At 38.0% G+C, this 22,447-nt stretch overlaps 2 protein-coding genes across 26 annotated transcripts in view; one reads left to right on the top strand and one right to left on the bottom strand.

The window, feature by feature from the left end:
* Nucleotides 1-20,701, bottom strand: part of C2CD3 (C2 domain containing 3 centriole elongation regulator) — a 147,214-nt gene extending 126,513 nt beyond the window's left edge. For 16 of the 24 annotated variants that reach the window (XR_014316449.1, XR_014316450.1, XR_014316451.1 and 13 more), the window contains exons 1-3: nt 20,263-20,610; nt 14,930-15,199; nt 11,699-11,856 (exon numbers count right to left, since the gene is read on the bottom strand). Coding sequence is in view for 18 of the 24 variants with exons in the window: in XM_082749694.1 (XP_082605820.1) it covers nt 11,699-11,856; nt 14,930-15,199; nt 20,263-20,317 (483 nt within the window). In the remaining 6 variants the exon portion in view is untranslated. Of the gene's footprint in view, nt 1-11,698; nt 11,857-14,929; nt 15,200-20,262 lie in introns of all 24 variants that reach the window. The other 8 variants (XR_014316447.1, XR_014316448.1, XM_082749709.1 and 5 more) reach the window with 2 other exon arrangements.
* Nucleotides 20,645-22,447, top strand: part of PPME1 (protein phosphatase methylesterase 1) — a 64,988-nt gene continuing 63,185 nt past the window's right edge. Inside the window, exon 1 of one of the 2 annotated variants that reach the window (XM_082749761.1) lies at nt 20,645-21,040. In XM_082749761.1, the coding sequence (XP_082605887.1) occupies nt 20,940-21,040 (101 nt within the window). In that variant the 5' untranslated portion in view covers nt 20,645-20,939. The remainder of the gene's footprint in view (nt 21,041-22,447) is intronic. The other variant, XM_082749762.1, reaches the window with a different exon arrangement.

Raw genomic sequence — 22,447 nt, 5'->3', positions numbered from 1 at the left:
CTTAGTGCCAGGCTCTGTGCTACCTGCCTGAGGCAAAGAGATGAATAAAACATGGAGCCTGACCCAGAGGATGGCGGTATCTTGTAGAGGACCTTAAAGAGACAAATTTTAATTTAAAATGGTTCACTCTGAGATAAGGGTGTGTATCAGGCAGTAAGAGAAAAAGGGGTCTGAAACTGAGGCAGAGGTGAGGAAGGAGTGCCACGGTTTCCAGAAGTGAAACATAAACATCTGGATTTGGAATCTTAAATATGAATGGTATAGGTAAGGCCGAGGGAGAGGAGACTGAGGTAAAACATACCAGGCAGAGGGAAGAGCTTGAGTCAAACTTTAAAGGTATAAAATACTGTTCCAGCAATTCCTACAAGTTCAAGGGATTGCCACTCCTAACCCCTCTGCTTTCACCCAAAATACTCCTATATTCATCTTCCAGATCATCATTCTTGTCCACCTCAGTCATGCTCCCCTCCCCCAATCATGTTCACTCTTGTGCTCACTCCTCTGCCAACCTCTTTATGGAGCCCTGTAGGATTTCTATTTATACAAACTACTTTACCACTTCAACTGAACATCTCTTTCTTAAAATGCCCCAATTTTTCCAAAGTCTTCTGTAATGGAAACTATTTCTTTTACTAGCCAGGATAAAGGAAGTGCCTTTCTGCTGCTTTCCTAGACCATCATTCTGTCACCTAAAGATTTCACATCTTTTCAGAAACCCATGCCATCCACAAATACCACAAATTTACAAGATTCTCACATCCGTAATAGAGCAACCCTAGGGACATTTACCATTCTTCTCAAAAACTCAAGGCTCTCTTTAGCACTAAGCTGCCTACAATCACTGACTACAACATCTATCAGTAACAATGATAGCACATTAGTATGCCTATTTTTCAGACTTATGCTGGCCAAAATGGCATTTAAAAAAATTTTAAAGTTATTTAATTATTTAAATGGTATTATTTAAAATACCAGAGTTTACGTAAAATTTTGGAATTCTGGTTCTCTTAAAAATTCAGAAACTCTAATGGAGCTAGATCTCCATTTCAATGTGGCAAAAATTAGCTGAAGCAGACTAGTGGCTTTGGTCAGGGCACATGTTCCGATCTGAAAAGTCCCCAGCCAGGTCCCAATGAGGCAGAGTGATAACTATTATTTATCATCCCACTTGGTCTGCCAGGCTTTTAAAAATTTTACTATCTTACAAAAAAATGGATATTTTTGTTTATACATTTTTATAAATTTTAACCTATCGATAGATGCATGTAACCACCACCATAATCAAGATAGAGAATAACTCCATTAACCCAAAAAACTCCCTGGGAGTATCCCTCTGTATCCATACTCTCTCCTCACCTTTAATCCCTAGCAACAGCTGATCTATTCTCAACCATTATAGTTCTAGCTTTTTGAAAATGTCATACAAATGTAACTATATAGTATGTAACCTTTTGAGATGGGCTTCTTTCACTCAGAATAAGGCCTCTCAATGTGGAGAAAGGAGAACCCTCTTACACTGTTGGTGGGAATACAAGTTGGTGCAGCCAATTTGGAGAACAGTGTGGAGATTCCTTAAGAAATTAAAAATAGAGCTTCCCTATGACCTGCATTTGCACTACTGGGTATTTACCCCAAAGATACTGTACTCCAATGTTCATAGCAGCAATGGCCACGGTTGCCAAACTGTGGAAGGAACCAAAATGCCCTTCAATGGATGAATGGATAAGGAAGATGTGGTCCATATACACTATGGAGTATTATGCCTCCATCAGAAAGGATGAATACCCAACTTTTGTAGCAACATGGACCAGACTGGAAGTGAAATAAGTCAAGCAGATAGAGTCAAGTATCATATGGTTTCACTTATTTGTGGAGCATAAGAAATAACACAGAGGACATGGGGAGATGGAGAGGAGAAGGGAGTTGAGGGAAATTGGAGGGGGAGATGAACCATGAGAGACTATGGACTCTGAAAAACAATCTGAGGGTTTTGAAGGGGTGGGGGGCAGAAGGTTGGGGGAGCCTGGTGGTGGGTATTATGGAGGGCATGTATTGCATGGAGCACTGGGTGTGGTGCACAAACAATGAATTCTGTTACACTGCAAAGAAATTAAATTAAAAAAAAAGAATAAGGCCTCTCAGATTCATCAACATGGTGCGTGTATTAGCAGTTCATGCCTTTTTACTGACTTGGTAGTATTCTATTGTTAACATGGCTTATCACATTGGTTGACTTTCAAAGACTGAGATAGCCTTGCATTGCTGGTACAGACCCCAGGTGGACATGGTCTCATTACTCTTTTTATATACTACTGGACCCAACTTGCTAATATTTTTTTGAGGATTTTTAGGTTTATTTTTAGGTCTAGATCTTAAACTGTCCTCTATTTTGCTATCAGGGTGCTGTAAGCCTCATAAAATAAGTCAAAAAGTATTTTCTCCTGTTCTATTTTCTGGAAAAGTTTGTGGAAATCAGTGTTACCTCTTTTTTTTTAAATGACTGCAAGAATTCACCAGTGAAATTATCTTGGCTTAGAGATTTAGAGATTTCTTAGAGCTTAGAGATTTCTTTTTTGGAAGGATTTAAACTGCAAAAGCAATTCTTTAATAGTTACAAGTCTAGTCAGGTTATATATTTTATCTTGAGTGATTTTTGGTAGTTTGTGGTTTTCGAAGAATCGATTGATTTCATCTAAATCAACAAATTTTTGTGTATAGAGTTTATACTATTCCCTATCTTTGGGATTTTGTGGGCTATGGTCTCTCTCACATTAGAATCAAGAGGAAAGTAAAATATTTCTTGCATCCAAGAAAGAACTAGAGCCCCATGATTTTCAAAAGAAATGTCAGAACGCGTATTTCTTTGTGGAAGAGAATATCCCTAATTGCTCATAAGGCAAAGAAAGTGTGACTGTCAAAGACAGCATTATGAAACGAAGCACAATAGGATTATAATTACTTAGTAGAAAAGATGCATGATAAAAATGGAATAAACAGAAAGATACCTATTTTAAATAGGGTTTGTTTTTTAAATGCAAATAAAATAAGTGGTACTCTTGTGACATAAAATCAAATATATATTTTTAAATATTTATTTATTTGATAGAGATTACAAGTAGGCAGAGAAGCAGGCAGAGAGAGAGGTGGAAGCAGGCTCCCTACTGAGCAGAGAGCCCGATGTGGGCTTGATCCCAGGACCCTGGGATCATGACCTGAGCCGAAGGCAGAGGCTTTAACCCACTGAGCCACCCAGGTGCCCCATAAAATCAAATATTTAAGATAAAAAAACTTTATAAAGTATCAAAGTCTCTTATAAATGGCAACATTTATTAAAGAATGCAACAGAATTTGTGAATTATAAACATTTGCATATGTAGGTCTAATTAAAAATTATAGTTGTTCCTAATGTTAGTGGTATGGCTACAAACTTACAAGGTGAGCTGAATAAAAATGTTAAACAATTTGTGATATTTTTCTCTGTAGCTGAGAAGAACACAAATAAAAACAACTCTTGACAGCTGTGTTTATTTAGAGCATCAGTGAAATTTTTATGTGAGTGAAAAACTTTTGGAGATGCTCATAGCAAACAAATCAAGGAAATGGTATTTCTTTTTCTTTTTTAAAGATTTTATTTATATATTTGTGAGACAGAGAGAGAGAGTGAGCACAAGCAGGGGAATAGGAGACAGAGGGAAAGGCAGGCAGAGGGAGAAGCAGGCTCTCTGCTGAGCAAGAAACTGATACAGGGCTCTGTCTCAGGACTCTGGGTTCATGACCTGAGCTGAAGGCAGATGTCTAAGTGACTCAGTCACTCAGGCATCCTGGGAAATGGTATTTCTCCAAACTGAGAAATGTTTTAAAAAGTTTATTAAAGACTGATAACAGGGGTGCCCGTGTGGCTCAGTTGGTTAAACATGTGTCTTCAGTTTGGGTCATGATCCCACAGTCCTGGGATCAAGCGTACTTCAGGCTCCCTGTTCAGCAGGAGAGTCTGCTTCTCTCTCTTCTTCTGCCCCTGCTCCTGTGTTCTCACTCTCAAATAAATAAATAAAATCTTTAAAAAAAAAAAAGACTGATAACAATGGATGATGTCTTTTTGTTGACAATAGACGTGTTTCAAAATTTAAATTCAAAGTGGCAACATTTTGCCAAGACAAAGAACCATAAACACACTGTCTTGGTTATTTCATCTAAAACGCTAAAAATCAAACAACACACATATATATAATTAACATATAAATTAATTAAACTCCTGTGGTCAATGTTTTGTTTGACAATGGATAAGCAGTATTGCAACCTGTTATTGCTACATGAATACTAGGGGGTATAAAACTGTGTGTGGTGTTACACGTTTTTGCTTGAATTAAAAGAAGTCACCTGGTTTATGTTTTCGAAGGAGAAATCCCAGCCTCAGATCACCAGCAAGTGCTGATCAAATACAGGACTATTTTAGTTGACATTATAGACTACATAAAGCATTTAATTACTTATCTGCAAGTGCATTCACAAGGAATCATACAATATGAGATTCAATTTATTCATTCTTTTGATTATATCTTTGGAAAATTTATTTGGCAAAGAACCATCTATCCTACTTTTCTATATTTTTTATGCTGAAATAGGATTTCCAGACATCAAAGTGATGGCATGAAATACATTTCTAAAACTGTAGAGCTAAAGACCAACATCGCAAAAAGACTTTTTGGATTTCAAATGTTATGAAAACCAACACTGCTCATTTTGCTTTACTCAGTTTATACTGAAAGTATAATATGGAAGTTAATGCAGCGTTGTACAATATTTAAGCTTAAATACGCTTGAATATCTTAAATTTTAAGAATATCTTAGAAATAAAATCCAACTTCAAAAAATACTGTGCCAAGATTCTGTCTTTGTTTGGAAATAAAGGCAGCCATGTTTGTGAACAGCTATTTTGTTATGAAACCGAATAAAAACTAAATTTTATTCTCAAATGGTTTAAAAAAATGAATGCTGTAATGCCCATCAAATATAAATCATCTGGTACTGATAACTTGGTAGAGAAGTACAAGTATCAAGACTTTAGCTAAATCAAAGGAATTGATTTCAAAGCCAAGAATTTATAATTAAGGGTTTTTTTTTTCCAATTTCAATGTAAAATAATCACATATATGTATATAATGTTACATGCTCACATAATAAAGTTTGGTTTTTATTTTTTTTAGTAATCTCTACACCTATCATGGGGCTCAAACTCATGACCCCGAGATCAAGCATTGCATGTTCTTCCAAATGAGCCAGCCAGGCATCCCAAGTTTAGTATTTTTTAAAAGTTTATTATATTTTTGGCTGTTGATTATTCTTATAGCCAGCCTGTTTGACTCATTCGTTATTGTCAATATCTGACCTATACCAAAAATGGAATACACCAACAGCTCGGTTCTAATGATCTTTATTGTCAAACTACTCTGAGCACCCTCCAGCCAGTTTGGCCTTCTTATTATTTTAAACTGTTCTAACTCCATAATCTCAGTTTCCCTTTAGTAACTATGCATCTGTCTTCTTGAGGTCTGACTAAACCTGATCATCAGAGCAACAATCTAAAACCACCTCTATTCATCTTCCAATCTATCAGCTGCCCATTGGCATCCCTTACCACTTGACAAGAAGGATTCCACATTTAGTCAATTCATGACTGCTTTGGGGGACAGCAAAGCAATGGTATGATAAATCCCATCACTCACTACATGCTCTTTTTTTAAAAGTTTTTTTATTTTTAAAAAAAGATGTATTTTAGAGAGAGAGAGAGAGAGAAAGCGAGCTCAGGGAAGGGCAGAGAGAGAGAGAGAAGCAGACTTTCCATTGAGTGTAGAGAGCGTAGAGCCTAATGCAGGGCTCAGTCCCACAACTCTGAGATCATTACCTACGCTGAAATCAAGAGTTTAATGCTTAACCTACCTGGGAGCTACCGAGGCTCCCCAAAAGTGATTTTTAAATTAACATTTCACGCCGCTGCCTTCAGCTCAGGTCGTGATCTCAGGGTCCTGGGATCGAGTCCCGCATCAGGCTCTCTGCTCAGCAGGGAGCCTGCTGCCTCCTCTCTTTCTCTGCCTGCCTCTCTGCCTACTTGTGATCTCTCTCTGTCAAATAAATAAATAAAATTAAAAAAAAAGAAAAGTAAATTAACATTTCACATTCATAGAATTTAATGAATTAGAGAGTTCTATTACAAAAATGAGTCCCTCACACAGACCCCCATATTTTTCTTTTCCCAGAGGCAACTACTTTCAACTCCTGCCCTTGATTCTTATGGAATTACCTCTAGAGTTCCAAATAATGTGCTTATATTTCTCTCACATCTTGATCCCCTCCTCAGTTTTCAGGCATTATCTTTTGACTTTCTAATATGGAAGATAAAAATTTAGCTCAATCCCATATCCTTCTACCTCCTTATCTCCCAACCTGCCCATCTAGTTTTATTATAAACACAGATTATGGATTGAACTAAAATTATTATATGAGCATGTGTTCTATTTAAAGCTGAACCATTAGGTGCACTGATTACTTTTCCTTTCCAATGAAAGAGCGACAGAAATAATATTTTAGGCTTTGCATGCCATATAGTCTCTGTCATAATTAGAGTGGTCCCCCTGCTTATCCACAGGGTTATGTTCCAAGACCCCCTGTGGATGCCTGAAACTGAAGATAGTACTAAATCCTATATATACACTATGTTTTTCCCTTTAAGTACATAACTATGACAAAGATTAATTTATAAATTAGGCACAGTAAGAGAATAACAACAACAATAATAAAATAAGCTATGTGAATGTGCTTTCTTAAAAATTACTATATTCACCCTTTTAGTGATAAAAATGACAAAAGATCTATGTGATGAGATTAAGAGCTGTGAAAGACATAGGTATCATGACATAGCCACAACTTTTTCTTATGAGGAAAAGTTAGAAGGAGCATCAGCTGCTTCCTGACTGCACTGAAACCACCAAAAGAGAAACCGAGGACAAGGGGGGACTACTGTAGTTCACTTTGCTCTTGCAGCATGAAAGCTGCCATAGATCTACAAATACAGGTGGTAAGCAAGTCAGATTTGCCTTGGGGGTTATAGCCTGTGATTCCCTGAAGAAAATAAAAGAACGGTGCAAAAGCATATGAACAAATACTTAACATACTGATCATCAGGATATGATAACTAAAACCTCAGTGAGATACTAGGACATACTCACTAGAAAAACAAAAACTGAAAAGACTACCCAAACCAACTGCTGGCAGATACGTGGAGAATGTTTATATACCACTGATGGGAATGTAAAGTTATACCATCACTATGAAAATGGTTTGGTGGTTTCTTTCTTTCTTTTTTTTTTTTTTAAAGATTTTATTTATTTATCAGAGAGAGAGGGGGGGAGAGAGCGAGCACAGGCAGACAGAATGACAGGCAGAGGCAGAGGGAGAAGCAGGCTCCCTGTTGAGCAATGAGCCCGATGTGGGACTCGATCCCAGGACGCTGGGATCATGACCTGAGCCGAAGGCAGCTGCTTAACCAACTGAGCCACCCAGGCGTCCCTGGTTGTTTCTTAAAAAGTTAAACATGACTCACCAATCCCATTCTATGTAGAACACATCTACATAGAGTTGCTTTACTCATAAGCAGCAAAAAAAAATTGTAAAAAAAAAACAAAAAACAAAAAACAAAAAAAGCCCCAAACAACCAAACGTCCACTAAGTAGCATATAGATAAAAAATCATGGAATATCCATACAGTGGAACACACCTCTGCAAAAGGGAACTACTGATACACAAAATAGTATGGATGAATCTCTAAAATTGGCTTTGTTCACTTACTCTCTTAACCTGGGTGAGGGGACAATTTGTGTTTACTATATGGTTATTTATATATCTTATATATAGAAGATATTGTTTTGCATATCCCTGAAAATTTTTAAAAAGTTAAGTGAAATAAAATGTATAGTGTCTAACATATGGTAGATATACAATAAATGTTGATAAGAGAATGATCAGAGCATCGCCTGGGTGGCTCAGTCGTTAAGTGTCCGCCTTCAGCTAGGTCAGAGCAGGAAGCCCACTTCTCTCTCTCCTACTCCCCCTGCTCGTGTTCTCTCTCTCATTATGTCTCTCTCTGTCAAATAAATAAAATCTTTAAAAAATTTTTTAAAATAAACAGAATGAATGCTTTCAATTTTATCTCAAAATGCTCCTCCTCTTTTGCCTTCCTCCATCCCAATGTATGCGACCCTAGTAACTGTGTTTATGGTAGAAACCCATTCTTATTTAGTTCTCTTCATGATCTTATTGGCTCAATTATCCTCTTATTTTCAATTTCTTCACTTGCTTCTCTTTGGTCTAAAAACAAATCAGGTCTCTTATATTCTAAAGAGGAGTCACACAAACTTACTCTGTCAAGGGGCAGAGAATAAATATTTTAGGCTTTCTTTATGGCATATTTTTCTTCTTTAAATAATCTCTTAAGGGGCACCTAAGGGCTCAGTCCGTTAAGTCTCTGCCTTTGGCTCAGGTCATGATCTTAGGGTCCTGGGATTGAGCCCTGAGTAGGGCTCCCTGCTCAGTGGGTAGTGCAGCCTTTTCTCTTCCTTTTGCCACCTCCCCCTCCCCACCCTGCTGGTGCACCACACACTCCCTGTTTCTCTCTCTCTCTCTCAAATAAATAAAATCTTAAAAAGACAATTTAATGACCTTTTCAAATTGTAAAAACCATGTTTAGTTAGAAGGCCACAAATGGAGCAACAGGCAAAGTGTGTCAACCCCTGTTCTAAAACAGTACCAAAAAACTTCTGAATTCTACTACCCACTATCAGTCGTGTTCTCTCAAATTCAAGTAAATTTGGCATGTTGCCATCACATGCCTAAACACGATGTTAAGTGTTTTCATATTTTTTCCATCTCATTTAATCCCTGCAACAACACTGTGAGGTAAACGTTTTAGTACTTTTTTTTTTTTTTTACAAAATAAAATATGGAAGCTCAGAGTGGACAAGTGAACATCAGAACTGTTTTGTAACCCTTTTTGTTCTGGTTTCTCCACTGTTCATAACTGTTTGTCCATGTCCAAACTCTAGTGCTATTTCCATTAGATCACACCACCTCTCCCTCCTTTCACTGACACTTATTTGGGAAATAGAAATCTCTAATTACTACTTATTTCCTTATTCCATAATCTTTTAAAATCTGAATTTTGCCTCCAATGCTCTATACAATTTTCTAACAAGCCCAATAACATTTAAATAAAACACACACACACATTTTTTTATCAACTGATACTTAAATATGGAAAAAAAAAATGATCCAGCCACTTTAGAAAACAGTCTGACAATTCCTCAAAGTTAAACATACTTACCCTATGACTGCAAATCTACTCATAGGTATATACGAAGAGAAATGAAAATGTGTTCACGAAAAAACTTGTACATGAATGTTCACAGAACTACCATTATTCATAGCAGTCAAGTGGAAAAAATCCAAATGTCTATCAACTGAAGAATGGATCAATATGTGGTCTATCCATATAAGGGAATATTATCCAGCCATAAGGAGAATGAAGTACTGAGACATGCCTCAATGAAGATGAACCTTGAAAACATTGTGCTGTGTGAAAGAAGCCAGTTACAAAAAGCTACATAATATGCTATTTCACTTATATGAACTGTCCAGAATATGCAAATATATTTTGCATATTTTGCATAATCACTAGTGGTTTTGCATAACCACTAGTCCCCAGTGGTTGCCAGGGACTAGGGTAGGGTGAAACGGGGAATGACTGATAACAGCCACAGCACTCCTTTTTAGGGTAATAACAAGCTCTGGAATTAAATAGTAGTGATGTTTATAAAAATGAGTAAATTCTATACTTTAAAGGGTGAGTTTTATGACATATAAATTATGTCTCAATTTTAAAAATAGGAAAAAAACTACCTAGAAGCCTATACTCTCAACTGTTTTCAATTTTATTTTTTCCCAGTCATTGATTATGTAGTTCAGCCACAGCACTCCTTTTTAGGGTAATAACAAGCTCTGGAATTAAATAGTAGTGATGTTTATAAAAATGAGTAAATTCTATACTTTAAAGGGTGAGTTTTATGACATATAAATTATGTCTCAATTTTAAAAATAGGAAAAAAACTACCTAGAAGCCTATACTCTCAACTGTTTTCAATTTTATTTTTTCCCAGTCATTGATTATGTAGTTAACTTTAATTTTCTTTAGTCATCAACCCAAAATCCATTTTATCCATGCAGCTACATAATCATAACTAGGTAATTTTGTTTTTATGGAAACAAAATACTCCACTACTAGACTATAATTTTAATATTACTAAATAATTTATTTCATTTTTTTCAATATTAAAAGTGTATTTCTGTAACTAGACCTAGGCAGACAGTTTCCCTATTTTTACAGTATTTCCTTAAGATAAGTTCCTAAGAGTAGAATTACCAGTTCTTGAAACAGAATGCCAAACTGTTTTGTAGATCGCATGGGAATTTTTATCATTGTCAGAAAAGTAGGAGTAAACCAGACTCCACCATGAAGTTACGAACATAAGGAGTCACCTTTTAAATTTAATATATATAAAAATATGGTAAATACAATAAAAAAAATGTTGCTTCTTTCATTCAGATGGAATTATTTTTCAACTCTATTCTGTTCCACCAATGTGATTATGTGCTTGTAGTTTTTTTCTTCTTTTTAAATAATTTCTGCACCCAATAGTGGGACTCCAACTTAGGAACCTAAGGTCAAGAGTCACATGCTTTTCTGACTGAATCAGCCATTCCTGTGCTTGTCATTTTATAAAAAGTTCTTATATCTGGTAATGCTGTATATGTTTTCTCATATTTTTAAAACTATTTTCTCATATACCTGTCTAAATTTCTGTATTTTAGAATACATCTGACAAAGCATAAAACTCATGAAATTTCTAAGTGATTTGAATACTTAGAGCTTTCTAAGAAACACTGTCAAAGAGTGTCCCTCAAAAAGGATCCTTCAATGTTCTTCCCCACCATCCTGTACATACATGTTGCAATATGCACCTAGTATACACCTATCAGTCTGCGTTCTACCTGTTATTCTTCTATTTCCTCCTACATGACTTTGGAAAACTACATGAAAAAAATCATCTCTTATCTCTTTATCCTTAGTGGCACATAATAATGTATAAAAAAAAAGGAAGGCTGAATCAATGAATGAACACACCAAAGATACCACTTACATGAGTCAAACAAGCAATTAATGCTTGACACTATGTTAGGAGCTATAGAAGAAACACAGAAAGTAGAAAACACTGTCCTGCCTCCCAGGGAATCTAGATACTAGAAAGAAGGGAAGTTAAAGGAAGACTACTAAAACATAATTTTAGAGATTGTGTAGGATTATAACTGAACGATAATTATATAATCAATGTTATAAATTTAATAGAGTACAGAGAAGATGAATGCAGTAGGAGCTGTGAAAGACTTGGCACTTGAGATGGGCAGTAAAGCACTAAGAGGATTTGGATAAGTAAGATACATTATATTCTTTGGGTAAAAACATGAACAAAGGCATGAAGTGGGAATTAGCATGATATATGGGAGTCATGTACCTATTTATTCTACAAACACACTCAACTACTGGTGCTGTAAAAGTTTTAGTCTACATAGAAAATAATTAAAATATTTTTACCTGGAGTTCTCCAAGTTTCTTGGACGTTGGTGAAACAATGGTAAAAAATCCACTGATGTGATGGGTTGGAGAAAGCTGGGCTAGTCCACTGATCTGAACTCTACCAATTGGAAGATGGTCAATTTTGGTGATTACTTCCAGCACCAGCACAGCCATATCTAATCAGAAACAATTACAAGATACACAGATATTTTTCATTTATTTTCTTTTCCTTTTTTTTTTTTTTTAAATGGGCAGAGGGGCATACATCAGAATACTTGTTTACTTAAAAAAATATATTTTATTTTCAAATAAAACACTACCTACCACGTATCAGTCTGGGGCTGGGCAAGAGTGAACCCATTATCAAAAGAATAAAGTTTTAGGGAAGAATGACAAATACCTTACAAAGAAAAAAAAAAGATTACATTGATGTAATTAGCAATGATTACAGGGTGTGAGGAAGGCTTGTGTGTAGCTTGGCTGTTAAAGAGTGAGGTTCTCTCAACTTCCTTTTCAGTGTTTTGCTGTTTTTATATAAAAGAACCCAACTGTTTCCGCTTGCTGCAGCTTGCCTAGTCTACAGGGATGGGATGGGTTCATCACCTGAAGCCTGGTGATGGCTTACATGGGACTGGGGCCCACTGCTGGCTTTGCCAGGCTGGCCACCAGGCTGCTTCCTCATGGCTTCCAGAACGATGCACTTATTTTCTTTCACATAAAACATGCATACAAAAGAGTACATAAAAGAATAATAAACCAAATACCTACCACATACCTTAAGAAATAGTTATATTTTCCCCAACTTTACAGTTAGAGCATACATCTTGTGAACTGATGTTTGATCTCTTGTGTCTTCATTTTCTAATAAACACATCATATTCATGTCCACAGCTGGGCCTCACTTACAAGGTTCACCTCATCCATCTCCTATTCAAATCCTACCTTCTACAAAGCTTCTTTCCTAATAGATTTATAAAATGTGAATACTGACCCATTTGGTGGTTAACCCCTTCATTTTAATAACGGGAAAATAAAGACCCAGGAAGATGAAATCGCTTACTCAAATTCAAGCAGCCAATTAGTGCACAACACAAGTAGGATTCTCTGGGGCACCTGGGTGGCCCAGATGGTTAAACATCTATCTGCCTTTGGCTCTGGTCACTATCCTGGTGTCCTCGGATCAAGCCCTGCATCGGGATCCCTGCTCAGTGGGGAGACTGGTTCTCTTTCTCCCTCTGCCCCTATCCCCCTGCTCATGCTCTCTCTCTGTACCTCTGTCTCAAATAAATAAATAAAATCTTAAAAAAAAAAAAAAAAGATGAAACATCAAAAAAAAAAAAAAAAGGAAGTAGGATTCTAGTTTCCTAAGAACTTAGGATAACCTTGGCTCTTAATAACTTCCTGGAATATTCATATGATATTTACTACATGTGCCAAGTAATCAGACATTTAATTACTTACTGTCTGGCACTGTTTACTACTATATCATACATAAAAGTTTTGTTTTTTTCAACTAATCTGTAAGTTCCTTTTGATCAGATATTGCATCTAGAGTTTCTTTATTCCCCACACTGCCCAAGACTTTATATTTTTATAAGATTCATACCTACAGTGTGCCAGGTAGTGGACCAATCACTTCACACAACTTTTTTCATTAAATCTTCTCAACAATTCCTACCACTAGTGTTATTATCCCCCATTTAACTAATAGGACACCGAGGTTCCAAGATCTTAAGGAACATCTCAGCAGCACACAGCCATCCAATTCTGAAGCCAGAGTTCCAATTCAAGACTGACTTCAAAGCCCATGTTCTTCCCATTCAACCAAGCTGCTTCTTCATGAAAAAGCAAGGTGAAAGGGTAGCAACTTAATGCCATTTTACAGATGAGAAAAAAGGGGAGTCAGAAATGGGGAGGGACTTTCCCCAAATACTGCAACTGATAACATCAATCTCAAGTTCAAATACATTCTTTATTATACCACAAAATGCTCAAATAAATGTCTGACTTGTTGATCATATTAATAAATATCTTCTGTCTTACTGAAGAATTTTTATTTACTCTTCATTTGTTAAATTAGGTTTATAGTATCCAGAATATCTATGGGTATCCTATAATAGCAATTATCACTTTCTACTTAGTATTTTAACTAAACTTCTCTGTGAATTTAGTTAGAATTAGATACAATTCTGATTAAATTGGTTCATTTTTCTAATTCCCCACAGTGCCTACAACACAATGACTATGAAATGCTAAGTGCTCAGTATGTATCTTTTGAGAGACTGAATTTTTTGTTCTTTTTATCTTGAGGTTTTCAAAATTTCTTTGATAGAATATAACCTTCTTAAGGACAGTTTAACCTTTATTTCAACTCTGATTCTCTAATAGCTTTAGACCAACAATGTTTACATGCTACTTAATTTTACTGACTTGAACTGGATTGATTTGATAAATAACCCCACTATCCAAAATGTGTTTATGCAAAAACCTGATCCAAAGAGAGAAATACAGTACATTTAGAATGCTTTCCTTGAACAGAAATGAAGAAAACTTGACTCCTGGTTATTCTGTAAAGGGATCCTTCCCTGCTCTGAAAACCAGTATTACTAATCCACTAACCCACTCATTTAGCATGTGTTATCTTGCACTATTAGTAAAGCTTATATACATATGTACTATATGTAATGTGTGTGTATATATATATACACACATTATACAAAAATTATATATCATACATATTATATATGAATTCTAACACATATACTTTTACACATACTTTATTTCTATATATGTAAATATACATATTTACATACATAAATATTATATAACATATATATTATATAACATATATATATATTCTTTCTTTGAGCATAATATAAGTCCCAGAGCAGAGACTACAGTTATTTCTTAAAGCAACATGGTGTGGTGAAAGTGTGTGAGTTTCAGTGTCTGACAGAAATTGGTTCAAATCCAACTTTTGCCATTTCTCAACTATGTAACTTTAAAGAATATTCATTTCATCTCTGAACCTGTTTCATTGCCTATAAAACAGAAAATGTCTTTCTTGCAGGGTTATTAAGTATTAAAAATAATATGCATCAACTGCTGGTACATAGTACACTGTCAATAAAAGGGCTATTATAAAACTTCTTTCACTCAATAGATAGTATGTACACAATAACACCCACTGCTAACAACATAATACATGTTTATTAGGCCTGAAGGTAAAATGATAAGACAGAAACATACCAGTTAGATAAGAGGTAAACTGCTTTGGACCACAGCGAACAGCATAACGGGTAGTTGTTCTCACAGATTTTGGTTCAGTCTGCAGTGCGTCCCTAGGACAAAATAGGGTTCCATCTGATGTTTCTCCCCACCATCTCACTCGGACAAGTACACAAGTGGGAGGCTTTGCGATCTTCCATATGACTTTATTGACTGTAAGTTTCAGAAAGCAGCGTAGCTGGCCTTCAACAAGAGGTGGTAGGCTTGTAGACGGAGAAATGTCACTCAAACCTGTGGAGAAATCCAAAAACACTAAGTCAAACTTTAAACAAAATATAGAAAAATAATCTGCTTTTTGAATGAGAATGCATTTTCGTCTCTACAGAGAGATGTTTTATCTTATGTATTCTAATACATGAGAAGCAAATAGCAAAGCGGACCATATAATAACCTACCTGGTCACTTAAGTGACCTTGGTAACTAATTAGTATTCAGGGTCTGATTCAGGTTTTTCTAAAACGTAATACCAACTTAAGATATGCTAAGACAAACTCCTCTTTAACTGAAAGATATAATTTCATGCACATTAAAACGATAAAACCTTATACTGTTGAAATGGCTAGAATTAAAAAGACAAGAAATAACAAGTGTTGGCAAGGATGTGGAGAAAAAAGAACCCTCATGCAGCTACTGTGAATGTAAACTGGTGCAGCTACTGTGAAAAACAGTAAGAATGTTCCTTAAAAAATAAAAAATACGGAGATGCAACGTGGGAGGTTTGGGGGGTAGGAAAAGAATAAATGAAACAAGATGGGACCGGGAGAGAGACAAACCATAAGAGATTCTTTTTTTTTTTTTAATTTTTAATTTTTTATAAACATATATTTTTATCCCCAGGGGTACAGGTCTGTGAATCACCAGGTTTACACACTTCACAGCACTCACCAAAGCACATACCCTCCCCAATGTCCATAATCCCACCCCCTTCTCCCAACCCCCCTCCCCCGAGCAACCCTCAGTTTGTTTTGTGAGATTGAGTCACTTATGGTTTGTCTCCCTCCCAATTCCATCTTGTTTCATTTATTCTTCTTCTACCCACGTAAGCCCCCATGTTGCATCACCATAAGAGATTCTTAATCTCACAAAACAAACTGAGGGTTGTCAGGGGGAGGTGGTTAGGGAGAGGGTGGTAGGTTTATGGACATTAGGGAGGGTATGTGCTATGGTGAGTGGTGTAAAGTGTATAAACCTGGCGATTCACAGGCCTGTATCCCTGGAGCTAATAATACATTATATATTAATTTTAAAATTAAAAAAATTAAAAATCACCCCTCTTATGAAAAATTAAGAATCACCCCCATGATCCAATAATTTCCACTACTGGGTATTTACCCAAAGAACAAAAAACACTAATTAGAAGAGATATATGCACTCCTATATTTATTGCAGCATTATTTACAGTAGCCATGATGTGGAAGTAACCCATTGATAGATAAATGGATAAAAGAGATATGGTGTATGTACAAAATGGGATATTACTCAGCCATAAAAAAAGAAGGGGATCTTGCCTTTCAAACAACATGGATGGACCTAGAGGGTATTATGCTAAGTGAAGTAAGTCAGACTGAGAAAGACAAATATATGAGTTCACTTACATGTGGAACCTAAACAAACAAAAAGTAGAAACAGACCCAAAAATATAAGGAAAAACTGATGGTTGCCAGAGGGGAGAGGAGCAGGAGGACGGGAAAAATAGATGAAGGGGAGTGGGAGATAAAGCCTTCCAGTTATGGAATGAATAAGTCATGGGAATAAAACGTACAACATAGGAATATAGTCAATGGTACTGTAATAGTGTTGTACGGGGACAGACAGTAGTTACACTTGTGGTGAGTGTAGTATAACATATAGATGTCTGGAATCACGATGTTGTACACCTGAAACTAACATAACATGCATGTCAACTATACTTCAATTTATAAAGATACCATTTCAAAAATATAAGCATAACAACAGAGTACATAGGTTTTTAAAAATCTCAGAAGTAGTTTAAATTTTACTTCCAAGTAGTGTTGTTTTTTATTATTGCAATGTCCAGGTTTGAAGATATGTTATCTTTACCTCCTACTTTAAAACCATCACCAAACATGAGACAGCAATGACTCCCTTCACTCAATGTTCAAATGATTTATAGCATATGACTCAGCATTCCAATAAAGACCACCTTAAATTGTGTATTTTCTTTCCTGCCAACATCATTCAGTCAATGAAAACAGACACCATTATCTTCAGATTCTGCCACCATTTTTTAGTACAGTACTGGGCTCAAAATATTTATTGGCTTTTATAATATTTATTGGATTTCAGACAGATAATACATGTAAACAAGGCATTTAATCATGACTTTCTTTCTTCCTTTTTTTGTTTTAAAGATTTTATTTATATATTTGACAGAGAGAGAGAAAGAGATCACAAGGAGGCAGAGAGGCAGGCAGAGGGGGAGGGGGAATCAGGCTCCCCGCCTAGCAGAGAGCCCGATGTGGGGCTTGATCCCACGACCCTGGGATCATGACCCGAGCCGAAGGCAGAGGCCCAACCCATTGAGCCACCCAGGCGCCCCTAATCATGACTTTCTATAAAACTTTCCTTTAATGATCCAGACTATCTTCCACTTATAGTTATCTCCTAATCATGACTTAGAGAGGATTTAAGAAACTATATATATGAATATGAATATTATTCACTCATATAAAAGAATGAAATCTTGCCATTTGCAACAACATGGCTGGAGCTAGAGCGTATAATGCTAAGTGAAATAAATCAGAGGACGACAAATACCATATGATTTCACTCATGTGGAATTTAAGAAACAAAACAAATGAACAAAGGAAAAAAAAAAGAGAGAGACAAACCAAGAAATAGACTCTTAACTATAGAGAACAAGCTGATGGTTACCAGGAGAGAGGCTGGGGGTTGGGTTGAGTGAAATAGGTGATGGGGATTAAAGTGCATACTTATGATGAGCACTGAGTAATGCATAGAATTGTTGAATCACTATACTGTACACCTAAAATTAATATAACACTACATGTTAGCTATACTGGAATAAAAAAAAAAAGGAAACCATTCCTATATTACACACATCTTTCTATTACTTTTCCCTTGGAGAGTGATCATACTCAACAGGAAGAAAATACATTGGAGTACATCAGATCAGGAGATCTATATACGTCAGTCTTTAGATTTGTAAAGCAAACACCTTCTCTGGTCTCTATAGTTCAAGATGACCCACCATAATCTTTATGGATAACTAGTTTTGATGTAAAAATAATACAGAGGTGTGTATATGAGCATTACAGCAAATATATATGTGTGTGTGTGTGTGTGTGTATCACACACACAGATATATACACACATGGTACAGCAAGAAGGAGATTCTTACATTATTTCTATTTTTATTTTCCTCCTATAAACCAAATATGCTTGACTGGTTTGGTATAGGAAGCACCAGCATCGAACATACCCATGCTTCCATTTCATATCCTCCCATCATTCCTGGCCGGAAAGGTACTGCCTCAAAACTGCATTAATTATCTTTAAATGGCTTGGATAAGATTTACTTCCAGACTGTAGATTCTGTCTCAATCCAATGACCTAATGTACTATCACTATTCTTAATACCAATTTACCTGTAATGTAAAAAGGCAAAGTCACACAAAATTTGTTTGTTTGTTGTTTGGAGGCAGCCCTATAAAGATTCAATTTCCAGTTTTCTGATTTGTCCTGGGTTACCAGGGCAACTGTTCTCTTTGCAGCTAACATTTCCCTGCTCTTCTGGAGAGCATGTTTCTCCTTAAGCCTACTATTCTGATAAGGTCCTCTTGCTACACAATCTTTTATCCTCTCAAATCCTTCAGAGATCCCCATGCCTTCACCCCCACTCCAACACCACCACACCCTGTCACTCCCCACTCTTTCTTCCTCTCTCCTCCACAACTATCTTTTCCAACTCCTGCCTGTAGCCCTTCATTCGTCACGATTGTCTTATGTTTGACTCATTCAGTCACTTACCGACTCCTGCTTTATGCTAGCTCTTAGGGTTTCAGTAATGTATATGATCCTTGACTATTATAATTATTGATATACCATCTTTCCAACTTATGTGTCTTCCACATAAGCTGTGGAACTCCACAAACGTATACCTTCCCACACACAAACACACATTTGTTATCAAAAACACCTCAGGGACACCTTGGTGGCTCAGTGTGTTAAGCATGCCTTCAGCTAGGGTCATGATCCCAAGGTCTTGGGATGGACCCCACATCAGTCTTCTTGCTCAGCCGGGAGCCTGCTTCTTCCTCTGCCTGCATCCCAGCCCCGGGTACTCTCAGACTGTCTTTCTTCCTCTCTCTGGTAAATAAATAATCTTTAAAGCAAACAACCAGTCCTAAGTCATAGAGATGTAAGGTACCACAGAGTGACTATAGTTACTGATGTACTGTATATTTGAAAGCTGCTAAAAGAGAGCACCTGGGTGCCTCAGTTGGTTAAGGGACTGCCTTCAGCTCAGGTTATAATCCTGGGGTCTCAAGACTGAGTCCCTACTCAGCAGGGAGTCTCCTTCTCCCTTTCACCCTCCTCCTCCCCTGGTCTCTCTTTTTGTCTCATAAATAGATAAAATCTTAAACAAAAATTGCTAGAAGACTCTTAAAAATTTTCATGAGGGGCACGTGGGTGGCTCAGTTAAGCATCTGCCTTGAGATCAGGTCACGATCTTGACAGTACTGGGACTGAGTCCCACAACGGGCTCCCTCCTCAGCGGAGAACCTGCTTCTCCCTCCGCCTCGATCTCGCTGTCTCTGGTGAATAAATAAAAACTTTAAAAAAATTTTCATGACAAGAAAAAATTTTTTTAGTGATTGGTGATGGATGCTAACTAGACTTACTGTGGTGCTCATTTTGCAATATATAGGAATATTCAATGATGCTGTACAACCTAAAGTTAAGACAATGTTATATGTCGAGTATATCTCACTCCAAAAAGTTAAAAAATTCCTGGTAATTTTTTTAAATTCCCTTTCTTTACAAACGTTCTGCCTGCACCCTTTTAGCCCTTACCTTGCCCCATTTACTTGCCCGTTTTGTGACCCCACCTCAGCCCCTATTTCCTTTCCATCCGTTGGAGAGCCAATTGCCTTCTCTTCCAACCCTTTGATTCCCTGGTTGTTTCCCACTTTCTTCCATTCTCCCGGCTTATTTTACAGGCGCGTGTGGGAGTCTTCTAGAATTCCTTACACTTTGCTCCCTTAACTCTGCTCCTTACTCTTTCCTCGACCTTTGGTCGCTCAGTTTACCTCTTTTCTTGCGGCCTCGGATGCCCACAGGCCCCTGGCCTTTTCGTTGTTTCATGACGAGCCAGAGCTTTTCTTCACCAACTGAGTTCCCGCTCCAGCACCTAAGCTGTAGCCTCCCGCCATCCCTTCCCAAGGCGCCTGCGTTCCCCGGCAACAGGAGCCGCCGGGCAGCCTGGGAAGCAGGAAGAAGGGGCTCTTCCGGTAACAGTCTGCGAGAAGCGGTGAGAAGAAAAGGCGCCAAGACTTCTTCCCGCAAATAGACTACAATACCCAGCAAGCTCTGCTAAACTACCTCTGCGAGATTTGACGCTATCGCCTCCAGCTGCGCAAGCGCAAAGGGATACGCCCTTTGAGGACTTCATTGCCCAGGGTGCATTGCCTTTAGGAGCGCTTGTCTTTCCGGCGAGGGTCGATGAGGTCTCCGCTTGGGGTCCGAGAGATCCGTAAACTCCGTTACCCAGCTTCCTTTGTGGAGGGCTGTTGCGCACTTCCGGTGGAAGCGCTGAGGAGAGAAGGTGGAGTTTACGGAGCCGGTGGGCGGTGGGCGGTGCTGCCGGTAGCTGGGTGCTGTCCAAAGGCGCTGGGCGTCGGTAGGGGAGCGAGCTGTGACCAGCTGGGCCGCACTTAGCGTGGGACGAAGCTTAGGCTACTGTTTGATTACCTGAGGCCTTCCCCTCATGTCGGCCCTCGAGAAGAGCATGCACCTCGGCCGTCTGCCCTCTCGCCCACCTCTCCCCGGCAGCGGGGGCAGTCAGAGCGGAGCCAAGATGCGAATGGGGTACGTGACCCATACCCCTTCCAGGGGCCGGCCATTGGAGAATGGTGTCTCTGGGCGTGTAGAGCTGCACGTCAAGGGAAGCTAAGGATGGGAGAGAGTATTGGCGGCGGCCTGGAGACGTTTAGATGGTGTTGTAGGCGGATTTGGGAACTAGGGGAGGCGCCAAGTCCATGGAAATTGGAGGACAAATAGTATTGAAGGAAGGAGGGAATGAGGCAAAGACTGAGAAAGCTGAGAGGATTGTTTAAGAGAAGTAGGAGGCACCTTCAGAATAAGTGATGGAGAAGGTTTGAGGAAAGGTAGTAGAGGTAACAAAAATCGGGAATATCTGTCGGGGAGGATTGAGGGACATGGGGAATGACTGAGAAAAGTTGAGGGGAATTAGGGGAACAACTAGGGAAAGATTTGGGAGTAGAATAAAGACTAAAAGAACTAGATATTAGAAAAGCAGAGGGAGGGAGGCCTGCCTGGGTGGTTCAGTTGGTTAAGGGTCTTCCTTCGCTCAGGTCACAATCCCAGGATCTTGGGATGGAGCCCCACTTGGTGCTTTCTGCTCAGCCAGAGCCTGCTTCTCCCTCTCCCTGCTGCTCCCCCTGCTTGTACTCTCTGTCAAATAAATAAGATTAAAAAACAAAACAAAAACAAAAACCTCTTTAAAAAAAATAAAAAAAGAAAAGAAAGGCTGAGGGAATTGAGAACATCCGAGGCAGGGTTGAAGGAAAGAAAACTAGGGAGCAGAAGGTTCTAGAGAGAGTTCCTAGGGGTGTTAAGAGAGAGATTCGGGGAGTGAGGGGATGATTAAGAGATTAGGTCTCTTAGGGGAGACCTGAGAAATTTTGAAAACAGGGCTGAGGAAGATGGAGAATATAGTTAAGTAGACTGTTAAGGGTAATTGGAACGTGCTAAGAAGTGAGGGTAGGGAGTAAGGGGAGGAGTGATGAGGTGGTTAGAGAGTGACTATGGGCTCTAGAGATGGAGAAAAGACTGAGAACAGGGTTTCGTGAATGAAAGTGCTGCAGAGGTAAGGTAGGGGAAGCTTAAAGAGGATATTTGGGCAGTTGATTTTGCCAGGTAAAGTCTGATGGAAGGGATACACTGGTTTAAGAAGACTCAGAATTAATGAAGCATTCAGAGTAGCCAGCTAAAATGTTTTAGGGAAAACCATTTACTAGGAAAGGAGGAATTGTGTTGAAGAGATAGGTTTGGGGAATTTTAGGTTGTTGAATGGCTTTTGCCAGATTAGGGGGTACTCAGGTATAGGAGAGAAGGGTATGAATTGATCATGGGAGAGGTAACTACTAGGAAGCAGAGGGAATTGAATAGGCAGGTTTTTTTGAGGGGTATTTTTAGTATCAAGTGGTATTCTGAAGACTAGTAACTGTAAAGAGAAAAGGGATAGGAAGAATA

This window comes from Mustela nivalis (genome assembly GCF_964662115.1).
Source record: "Mustela nivalis genome assembly, chromosome: 9".
Classification (NCBI taxonomy): Eukaryota; Metazoa; Chordata; class Mammalia; order Carnivora; family Mustelidae; genus Mustela; species Mustela nivalis.
The sequence above is the reverse complement of the archived record's forward strand: the minus strand, read 5'-3'. Positions and strand labels throughout refer to the sequence as shown.